Source organism: Rhodnius prolixus, unplaced genomic scaffold (assembly GCF_049639745.1).
Source record: "Rhodnius prolixus isolate KJV_2025 unplaced genomic scaffold, Rpr scaffold_11, whole genome shotgun sequence".
In the NCBI taxonomy this organism is placed as follows: Eukaryota; Metazoa; Arthropoda; class Insecta; order Hemiptera; family Reduviidae; genus Rhodnius; species Rhodnius prolixus.
Window position 1 is genome coordinate 13,098,439 of NW_027411625.1, and position 12,385 is coordinate 13,110,823.

At 34.0% G+C, this 12,385-nt stretch overlaps 1 protein-coding gene across 3 annotated transcripts in view; it reads right to left on the bottom strand.

Annotated features, from left to right (window-relative positions):
- Positions 1-4,144, bottom strand: part of Shal (Potassium voltage-gated channel protein Shal) — a 37,526-nt gene extending 33,382 nt beyond the window's left edge. For all 3 annotated transcript variants that reach the window (XM_074138573.1, XM_074138572.1, XM_074138574.1), the window contains exon 1: positions 2,639-4,144. In XM_074138573.1, coding sequence (XP_073994674.1) covers positions 2,639-3,753 — 1,115 coding nt within the window. In that variant the 5' untranslated portion in view covers positions 3,754-4,144. The remainder of the gene's footprint in view (positions 1-2,638) is intronic.
- Positions 4,145-12,385: the final 8,241 nt, after the last annotated feature.

The window sequence follows — 12,385 nt, forward strand, 5'->3', positions numbered from 1 at the left end:
GAATTAAATTAAAGAAGATTTTAGCGGTCATTCACTGTTTTGAATTTAGTAACAGCTAAAATTTAAACTTGGCAATGAAAGAAACACAAACATAAACACATATTCCAAGTTTGTTATAATCCAATTGAGAAGCAATAATTTTTTAAATGTTAATTTGAATTATAATCAAACATTATGTTCCTTGAACTCACATTCTCGGGAGAGTGCATGATGTTCTATTGTATCTAATTCTCCGCATTCCCATCAATGTGGTGAATCTTTAATTCTGATTCTGTTCTAATAGTATGTAAACCTTGATGTGCTCTCATTCGGCTCAAGGTGTTTGTTTTTCTTTCAACAATTCACACTCTTCCTTTGATAATAGAAGCTAAACCATTTTTTATACTTGTTTATTGGTTATCTTTCTATTAGTAGTTTACTTTGTTGCAATCAAAAAATCAGCCCGCTAGTTAGCAGTTAAGTTTACATGCGCCTTTACCCTCTCATCGTTACCTGAACTATCTTTAGCGGTTAGGCGACAAACAGAAGTGAGAATCTGGACAGACAAGGTGATCAAAGAGGAAATGTTCTTGTAGCTCCTTAATTTTAGAAAATAGCTTTTACTATTGTTGTAATTACGAAGATTGTTTTAAAATTTCCCAATAGAATAAAATTTTACGTATTTCCACACCAGAATACACTGACTGTGCGAATTACCTAATTTATTACGCAAAAACTTGCAAAACTTAACTTAGGTTAATTTCGTACAATCTTTAGAATAAAAAGCGAGCTAAAACCAGTAACCTATTTTCAAATTTTCAGATTTTTTTTTTTTTACGGAATTCTCTGAATGCAAGATCTTGCAACTTATTAATGATTTCATCTTCCTTTGACAGGCGTGCGTACATGATTCCACAAAACGCACTCTGCACAATTAAATTGTCTTGAAATTTAGATTTTTTTTCTTTTTATTGAAGTATTTTACTACTGCACAGTAAGTACAACAAGTAAAAAGGATATATGTACAATAAATGTGAACGTTGACTTAACGCCAGCGCACCATACACTGGCTTGATTTCTTGAACGGCGGCCATCCAGTGATGCCAGCCGTTACTGGCCCTTCAGGCGTTACGAAGTGCTACTCATTATCTTGATAGCCGACGTCAGGCATTAAATAAGTACAGTACACATTTAATGAAATTATTAAATATTACAAGCAGAATATTGAATGTTTAAGCAGAACTTAAAATTTAATTATTAGTCATAATGTCAAATGATTCCAAAACATAATCAATATTGCCACCAGCAAGTAACACTAAGAAACACTAAGGACAAAATGAATTTAAAATATGGGTTATCAAATATCATAAAAAATAATTTAGAATATAAAATCTTTAAAAGTGAATTAGATTCCTAACTGCATATAAATATTATATACACATTACCTATTATATACATGTATAAAAAAGATAGCTGCCTAAGCATGTGTACATCGGCCAACAACATACATACACTGACCACCTCCAAATACATATCCATACAGTATACACACACATTGTAGACAGCCGCAAAAATAGAAGCAGCAAATGCACACAAATACACATACACAAAGAATATACAAAAGATGTACATACTCGCGGAAAGTAAATAACAACATTTAAATTGATGATCTAATTTGAGTTTTGGTAATTTAAAATTTGACAAATTTCAAACCTTTTATACCTTCTTTCAACTCGGAATTTTGGAGAGACTTTTGTATTTACAAATAACATATAAGCTTCTTTCAGAGAGAAACCTAAAATAGCGGAAAATACAAACAGTAAAGCGACAAATGTGGTTGAATGTTTTTGTCCCAAAGCTTATTTTTGGGCGTTGATGAGATGATGACCTAAGCTACATAAGAAATTTGAACTTTCTGCAATTTATGCTGACAAATACTGCTCACACACACAAATATACAAGCAAATGTACAAGGAACCTATTCTCGGACCCAGGAAACTTTCAAAACCGATATTTCAGGTGAAAAAATCAAAACTGGAAATCCACACGATTGCAATACTTACTGATTACCACATGTGGAGCGGCCAGTCCCAGGTCTAACCCACTCTTTGTAAGAGATATGGTACTTAAAGTAAACCCATATTTCGTTACAAATATAACTCGCTTTATAAATCACGGATTTTTAATAAGAATTTGACACACTCCTAACGTACTGCTCTGTACCATCCAAGTGCGTCTTTCAACTAGAACTTTGACACTCCTAGCTAACCGTCCTGCTAGTTTTCTAACATTTGTCCGAGAATCAGTTTATACAGTTATTCTTCCAATAATTGAGTCAAGGGAACGCAGCTGCCCTATCTTCTTCCCTGAAAGTTTTAAACCAATACTTTGCAGTATGAATCGACAAATCATTGGACCCTCTTTATTATACTACTTGTAGTAAAGCCAGCCTTAAAGGCTGAATAGCCGTTTTTATAATAATACCATAATATCAGTCGAGCTTCAAATTTATTTCACTTATTTAAATGCTATGTTATCTGTATATAAAGCTCACTACCAATTATATAAATAGTTCAGACAACAAAATAAAAGGAAAAGTAAAGACTTGTTACCCACTTATTAAATTTAATAAAAGAATTATATTTAAAACAGAACTCACCCCAGAGTTGTCATGGTGACAATGGTGTACCAAAAAGCTGCAGGTATCGATGTGAAATTCGTACCGTCCACATTCTTCTCCGCGTAGAACATAACCGTCGCAAAGATGATGATAGCCATCGCAAGTGAAAACACAAGGAATCCCAGTTCAGAAGCACAAGACTTCAAAGTATATCCAAGAATACGCAGCCCTTGTGAATGTCTTGAAAATTTAAAAATCCTAAATACTCTAAAAACTCTGAGCGTGACAAAAGCACCAGACACGTCGTCGTTGTCAGTAATGCCAAGTCCAATGTAATATGGTAATATAGCTACAACATCTATTATGCTCATAACGCTACGTACAAATTTACAACGATCTGGTGCCGCGAACAATCTTAGTAAGTATTCAGCTGTGAAGATCATAACGCAAGCCGTATCCAGACAGAAGAATACTATCTTATAACGTTCACCACAGGGCAAAGTACCAGCTCTGCCTGGTCTGTGGCCACAGGGTACTGTTTCCACAACGTTGGCCATCACAGAAACAGCAATAAAGAACCCGGTAACATAGTAGAAAACTAGTGCAGCTGTACTTGTATGTGGATTTTCGAAAGCACGCCACATTTTCTGCCTGATGTTGGTCAACTGGGGTAGGTTTTGATCTCCATTCTCAGACAGCTTATCATCCATCAGCCTTTCGGCATTCTCACGTTTTCTATCTCTATAATCTTCGTAACAACAATCACCGATCACATCAGGTAATATGCCAAAAAAAGCCAGCTCTTCATCATAACTAGTTAAACATTCATGTTTTGGATAGTGTAGCTTACCAGTTCTATAATAATTTAAAATGTGTCTAAATATGTCTGGATCTCGATCGAAAAAGTATTCTTTAAATTCTTCATCATAAAAGAATTCACGTTCATTAGAGCCTAACAGGGTGTCTGGATATTTCTCTAAAGTGTTACGCCAAGTTTCAAAACGTCGTCCTGAAACGTTGATGAGTAGTTTTTCATCATCAGCTTTACGTCGATCTTTTGGTACAGGTGCTGGTGGAAGAGGATGAGTTGCTATCGGAACCCAACCTATGGCTGCCGCTCTAGCAAAAGGCAGCCAAGCGGCAACCGAGGCCATGCTATGAGGTGCAATCTTTTATGTGATTTACTAGCCTCACCTGTCCTTTACTTATCTTCTCAAAATTTGGTATCTTTACTCCTTAAAATCCTCGAAGGGTATACAAATCCTTGCTGGAAATACACTAAAAACATGTATGAGTTTCACACTACCAAAGGAAGAACAATTCTCTCTAGATCTCATTCCTCCTTCGAATTACCCCCTAAAAACAAAAGTTTAGGCTACAAATATCACATGATCGTCGTTTTCCACAAAAAAAAAAAAAAAAACAAACAAACTAAGCCACACACTTTGGCCCCTGAAGTATGTTACATCACAACTACACCGAATTGGAACATTGATTTTTACTCTACCCCGGCTGCGGGATATACCTCACTACTGCCTCTGTGTCACCCCCACTTCGCGACCCCAAGTGGATTACTACGAGACTAGTGCTGCACTCATCTGTTCTTACATTTCGTTATATTAAAGGAAACTATAAGTTTTTGGCACTATTCCAAAATGAAAAAATTAAACATGTGGGTTATAGTAAACTTGGATTTTTTACTAAAAGTCATATGACTTCATACTACCAGGCTTTCTGGTTGTGAACACTCACGCGACTGTCCCTTACGACCAAATGCTCCAACTCCCAATTTTCAATTATACTTGGTTCTTCCTAACATTATACTGTTTGTGAAACCTTACATCACTCTGAAATGATATAAGATGTAAGCTAACCCCAAATCTATTCCCTCCTCAAATCTACTCTAAAACGAATTTACCTAGAAAAATTACTACTACTACAAAAGATGGTGCTCAGTGTACGTAATGAAGCCGAAATTTAAAAACCGTTGAGTCATTTTTCAAAGCAAAAAATCCATTTTGCACTTACATTAATCACATTTACTTCTGGTTAAGAAACTTACTTTGAACCTGGAATTTTTGCCAAATTAGACGAATGTAAATGCTATACATCTTATTAGTATGTAGGGTACGGATTAGCTAAGTGGTTAGAGAAAACTGGATTCCAACAGAGTTCACGGGTTCGAAGCCAGTTGCTGGACAATAGATTTTTTTTCTTCCTATGAACTTGTTACTGTTCACTGTCCGGTGTTAGACAGTTTGAGTCCGGAGGCCTGAAAAAGTGAAGTGCACTGAAAAGATGTTACCCGGGCGCCAATAATCTTAGATGTTGACGCGCCTTAAATACAAAAAAAAATAGTATGTAGCTGAAAGGACTTCACTATAAGTAGAATCACCGCCACATCCAGAAGTTTACTTATTCTAATTTTTCCTGAAAATGATTGAAAATAAAATAAAAGTTAAAGAACTATTTCTGCACAATAAATGTTTTTAAAAAATCCTTTGAGCCATTTTCGAGAAAAACTAAAATAACTGAGTTACGATGGACATACACACATCAGGGACGGATTCACACAAGATGGACAAAAGTGTAAACTAACTTAGAGAGGCTTTCGATTAAATACTAAGCGTCTAGTGGAAATCTTGGAAGAGATAAAAATGGATGACACTATGCTAGCCGTTAACCCAGGAAATGGGGAGCCACAATAGATCCATAGAGGTCGCGGTGGCGTAGGCCTTGAGGCCGCCCTAATTTAATCTATTCTATTCTAACCCAGGAAATAAAGTGATCAAAAAGGTGAAAAAAGAAATTATTACTCTGAAGGTCTTGGATTTCAATGAGCGCTATAACAGTCTCGTTGTTTATTCCAACAAAACCTCAGTAATTTGCGCTGAAATTCTTAAAAACAAAGCTGTAACTTTCCTAAAAAAGAAGTATTCTATAAGGCAATTATTAAATCTTGCGATTAAAGTGTTACCAAAGACGATCAAGTTATAACATTCTCTGAGAAAAGTTATTCTATGCTAATTAGAGGTAAGCGTAACAAAAATGATGGGATTTTTCAAATTATAGGGTTCTGCTTCAATCTAGTTATGAGAAGAACTTAAGGGCAAACTGAGTGCCGAAGTTTACATCAAGGTGAGAGAAACGTCTTAGGTGAATCGTCGAAAAAGTTTTTATCTGGAGCGATTGTCCTCAAAATTACCGACGAAATAACGTTATAAAATGCCACTTCTTGATTCGAGAACAAAAGTAGGAATAAAGAAGAAGAAGAAGAATATCATTAAAAACGAATTTAAAAATCGCGTTAGTTAACTAATCTTGGAGTTACACCCAGACTTTGCAACATTGATTCTGTGATGGAACATTTTGTCCGGCAAAGGAACAAGAAACTTTGTATGCAAAAAAAAAGGCATTGTGTGTTAGGAAGACGTCGTCGGATAAGACTGTCCCTTTTACTAAAACTAGCAACCTGTTCATGGGTAAAGAACATGATTGAACTGGTGCAGGTGATGAGGACAGTAGTTCATAAACAGAAAAAGACCAACCTTCGAAATTACTAACATTTTAACTAACTTAAATTTTAAAAGCATAATTTAATAAATATTGTAATATTATAGTTTTTAAAATAAATTGATTAAATAACAGTAATTCGAATAGTTTTATTGTAGTTCTCTGTAAGGATGAGTACGCAGAATAATGTAAAGAGTGAAGGAATATATATGTAGTGAGCGTATGTATGAATAGATTTCCCAATATAGTTCTGTTATCATCTGCTAAGTTGTAAGTATTGAATTAGAGAGAAGTCACAATGCTAGGCCGACTTGCATTTGAAACAGTTTTTTGAAACAAATCATACTCAAGTGTATAATACAACTTGGCGAAGGTGACGCAGTTAGGTAATACGAAGTGTACAAAATTCAGTATAAGTAGAAAATTGTTTGATATTATTTATTTATAATTAAAAAGGTGAAACTGAGACAGAGGGGAATGACGAAGAAAGATAATTAAAACAGAATATATTTGTATAAGTGATGCGGAACTGCAGAACGAATTTTCTGTTCTGAAAGAAGAAATATCTTATGTTATCAATTTTTTAAAAGAAGGTTTAGCTGGCGCCAAAGATGTTATAATTCATGAAGAAATAGAGGATTCCCATAACAGATCACTGCGGAAACTGTACAATGTCTGAAAAAAAAATACCCTAAATTTGGCTTGTTAAAACTTAAAATGAACTTTTACTTTTAAATAAAGATAATTAAAATACAAACAATAGATCTTTAAAATATTCTTTTAATTCAACAGAGTTACAAATTGGAAATAAAAATTTTGTATGTTTTTTCTTCAAATGATTGACCGCAATCCAAAAATCCTTACTATTATTTATTTGTTTTAAGTTGGAAATAATGTTTTCATAGTAATTCTTTCGTTTGCTCTCACATGTTTGTTTATAAAGTTTGTTTGCCTCTAAATAAAGTTTCTTAACAAAGTTTGAATTTGACCTTCTGAACAGTTCCAATAATCTAAATGATATCTTTCTCTGTTTCAGCAAAACAAAATCAAACCAAACATTTTTAAAACACGCCAACTTTTTATTATTTTTAATTATTTTCTCTCCTAGATCAGCAGATTTTTTAATACAGTTTATCAAAGTATTTACAGCAACCTGCGTATCTATTGAATCCCTCTTTGAAAAACTTATCGCTGTCTTTTGCTGAGCCATTTATAGTTAACTATGAATTAGATAAAACTATCGAAATAGATGAATTAAATATAGTACTGTCAAAAGCTAAATTGAACAAGGCTCCAGGCAGGGACAGGGTGCCATATGAGTTTTTCAAGGAGGCCCCTAATGACTTTTTGGTAAAATTAGTAACAGTATTTAACAATATATATGACAAATGCAAAATACCATCTAGCTTTGTTAAGGCCATAATATATCCGCTTTATAAAAAAGGAGACCCCGGTTTGGTTCAAAATTATAGGGGTCTGTCCTTTCTCGACACGATTTCAAAATTGTTCACGGGTATAGTTCAAAACAGATAGTTAAGTGGGATAACACAGAGAGGATACTGCATGAGTCCCAGGCGGGCTTCCGCGCGGGTTATTCCACCATTGACCACATTTTCTCCTTATACAATATTATTCAGTTAAAGTGGGCCCAGACGACCAGTGCCAATAGGAAGGTGTACGCATTTTTTGTAGACTTTAGGGCAGCATTTGACTATGTGGATAGAAGGTCGCTTTTCTACAAGTTATCTAATTTGGGTCTTTCTACTAAAATGCTTAGTTGTATTAAAGGGTTATTTCAGGGTACAACAGCGTCGATATTGAGACAAAATGGTCTAACCGAGGAATTTGACACAACAATGGGAGTAAAACAGGGGTGCTTAATTAGCCCGCTGTTATTCAGTTTGTTCATTAATGATCTTTATGATGAATTAGATGGTGGGATTAATATAGCTGGAATGAAAATTAAATTGCTTGCATATGCAGATGATGTCGTTATTCTCGCGGACCATATAGCTACCATGAGGCGCATGATAAAGAACTTAGAAAGTTATTGTGAAAGGTGGAACTTACTAGTGAACCTTGACAAATCCAAAATTGTAATTTTTAAACCGTATCCTGGGAAAATAACAAGAAATGAAAAATGGTTTTATCAGAATAATTTAATTGAAATAGTAAAGGAGTATGAATATTTAGGAATCAAATTCACCTCAAATTTAAATTTTACCAATAGCATAAGAGAAAAAATAAGTAAGGCTAAAATTGCGCTAAATAATTTCAATAATATTCTCTTCTCAAATAAGTGTAATTATGATTCAAAAATGAAATTATTTTACGCGACATCGCGTGTAATCATGACATATGGCGCTCAAGTTTGGGGGTGGAGACAATATGAATCACTGGAAAAGTGTCACAGAATGTTTTTAAAGAGAATTTTTTGTCTTCCGTTAAACACTCCAAATTATTTCTTATTGCTTGAATCCAATGTAAATAGTATGTTTGCGTACACCTTTCGACTTCACATGAAATACATTAAAAAAACTGTGAATGAAATGGATAATAGTCGATTACCAAAAATATTAGCAATGTCAGTAATAAGTAAGAAGATTTGTTGGGCCAAAGAATGGTCGAGTCGGTTAATTGAATTTAATTTAATTGACACTGCTAATACTGATGTGAAACAATGGGTTGATTTGTCTGATGATTTACTTAAAAGTATAATGAATAAAGAATATAATCAGTTAATATCCATAGTTCAAATCATTTATTGTATCTGCATTTGAAATTTAATTTGAGTAACCAATATTTAAATTTGGACAATTTTCTGTTTACAAAATTGATTATTGGCGTAAGATCGGAGATGTTGAATTTGACTTGCACCCCCTATAAACCTGTTAAGTCACCCTTCTGCCCGGTGTGTGGTATGAACGTGAGGGAGGACCTTTACCATTTTCTGCTTGAATGTCCTGGTCTATGTCTGCTGAGAGAGCGGTATTTGGGTAAAGCAGTATTGGCTGCTGAGGAGGGCCTGAATGTGGTCAATGGTGTCTGCGGTTGGGGTCCCCTTGCCTGCTATGTAAAGAGGGCGTGTGAATTTAGAAAAACAAAATGTACTTAAAATAAATTTAATAGATGGTGTCTATGAAGTCCTGAAGTGTTGCAGTGTTTCTTCCTGTCACGATTTGTTATTTAAAAAGCTGAGTTGAGAAAGTATAGTTTAAAGAAATAAATAAATAAATAAAATAAAATGGAAAAAAAATAATAAAATAAAGTAAAATAAATAAATAAGTAATGAATCAAAATATGAGAAAATGGCATAAATAATGAAAATGTATAAATCAATATTTAAACTATCTGTGATAATTATTTGATTATTTTTTGTATGGAACTTGCCTGACGGTCTTATGACCATGGGTTTTTTGTTGCGGCATTGTAATTGGATTATGTATGCTTTTTGATGAATAAATAAACGTATAAAATAAAAAAAAAATACAAACAATAGAAATCATAGTCCTATAAATTTAATCTCCTTATCAAAAACTTACAGTTTAAAATGTTAAGTATAAGGGTTGATTAAACGGCAAAAGGTACACAAATAACGATTGCAGTACTTCCTCTTAGTAGGTGAAAGAGCATGATAGCACTTCACAGCAACGTAGAGGAGCTTTAACCACTTATTCGAGCTGAATTTTATCAAAATCGGACTAAGCGTTATAGAAATATTGGTAATAATAGTTTTAGAAAGGGCCTTATTTGGGTGGGGCGAACTCCCCTCCTTATGAGGCACAGCGTCGAGACATTTAAAGGGTAAATCTGTACAAAATGTCGATTCGAATGACACTTCATTCATGAAAATCGGTTCACATGTCGATAATTTGAAACGATTGCTATACTTCCCCTTAATAAGTGTAAGAGCAGATCGTTGCTTTATTGTTACGTAGGGGAGCCATAACCCTATCATCCTTCCAAATTTTATCAAAATCGGGCCAAGATTTACAGAGTAATTAGTAATAATAATTTTGGAGGGGGCCTTACATAAAGGGGGCTAACTCCTCTCCCATTCGATGTACAGCATCGAGACTTCCAAAAGGCACATCTACATAAAAGTCCGAATCGAATGACACCTCATTCATGAAAATTGGTTCACGCGTTTAGGCGCTACGTTGTTTACAAAAAAAGGTAACAACAAGAACAACAACAACAACAAGAACAAGAAACAAGACCAATTTTTGAAAATGCCGTTTTTGCTCATTTGTAGCAACTTTTTTCTCGAAATCTATTAGATCTGTGTTGTTGCAAAAAATTACATTCATAAAGGAGGATTTGCCCTATATTATAAAGAAAATTTAGGAATTTTATCTTTTATAGAAAAAGAGAAAAAAATTGTCAAAGTTGGGTGTTTTTCAACGTTACGCTTTTTCGTGCATTTTTTGACGATCAACCCTTATACAACTGTCCTGCCGGACAGTTTTAATATAGTTATGTATAAATTATTTGTGCCAGGAAATACAAGAAGATTGGAAAACACCTTAAACTCATTTGAAAACGCTAGTCAAACAGTATTTAGGGGAAAAAATCAACTCTAGATAATTTACTAGCAATACGGCAGCTTATTAGAAAAGCCAGAAATTACACTATAAACCTTGAGAAAGCATCTTTTAGTGCAAAAAGAAGCTCCATATTAACTAAACCAAACAGTAATATGGACATAATTAAATTTATTTACAGAATACAAGGCTAACCTTTGAAATAGATGGTATTTAAAAATAATAAATAAAATTGGACGATGATTAAGGCAGTGGATAGCCCTCCTACAAAAACATTTAACTTCATGTTAAATATTATTTAATCTAGGTTTCTAAAGAAATAAAATTGAAATAGAAAAGAACCAGCATAAAAAGTGATTGGGCAAATACACTACAGTTCGTGGATGATATGGTCCTTAAAAAACAGGTATGAAATATTAAATATGATGGAAGTTCTAGTGATAGAAATTACCAAAATAGGTAAACAAATAAATTAATAAAAGTGATATAAACTAAAATTGAAGCGACGTACGAGTGTACAAACTCTGAAGAAAGAGAAGAAATATCTCTGGCAGGTTAAAAAAATACGACTCGTGCTGACTGAGAATCCACGTGCACTGCATGCCCTTGTCAACGGTTAACCAAGAAACGGCACTACTTTATTGAGCTCCTATTATCTGTCATTGAGAAACGCGTTTTAACTGAGAATTCGACTCTGGAGCAGAAAAACTCGAGAAAAATCTTCTAGTTTTTTCGACAAGTTCCTCACAAAACTCATTTCTAATGAAACAGACAGGACTGAAGGTGCTCCAACTAGATCGTGCCTCAAAAAACCCTCAGAAGCTAAGGAGGAATTGCTAGCTCCCTTGGAATCTAATCTATTCTAAACCTATGCCCAATTTTTGTATTAGAACATTGTTTTTAAAATGGAGACAAAAGATGCAAGTCTCTGTACAAATATAAATGAGTTTAAACCATTTAAACTTATTTCTTAGAGCTGGAATTTCCTAAAGTATATAGTCTACTTGAAAATTAAATTTTCTATAACATATTGGAAAACTTATATTTTCTAAGTAGGGAGTCGACACCTAAAACCCTCGTAGGTGGGACACTGTTTATGTTTAATGTTTACGAGAAAAACTATGTAAGTTGCAAGGCTTTAAATACAATAATGTTACAGTTTCAGCTGAAGTAAGCTTCACTTACCTGGGTGTTCCTTTCGATTCTTCGGGGACATTTTGTACTTCTGGTAATACTTTTCTTTTAAAGTTTTGTACCGCCAAATGTATATTACTTGAGATATTTATTAAATCCAAGTCTGATGTGGAGAGAACAACATTTTGTTGTTAGAATGCAAGCATTCTACTTGCACGACTCAATAGGGAAAGTGTAATTTTGTATAATTCGAGACCCCAAAAAGAAGCATCTACATAAAATTTCAAATTGAATGACAATTAATTCATGTAAATCAGTTCACACGTCGATAATTTGAAACGAATGCAATACTTGCCCTGAATAGGTGTAAGAGTAGGATTGCGCTTTAATGTTACGCAGAGAAGCCCTAATCCCTTCATTTTGCCATATTTGATTCAAATCGGGCTAAGATTTACAGAGTTATTAGTAATAATAATTTTAGAGGGGTCCTACATACATAGAGCTTACTCCTTTCCCATTGCATTGTCAACGTGGAGACCCCTAAAAGGCACATCTACATGAAATTTCGAATAGAATGTCACCTCATTCATGGAAA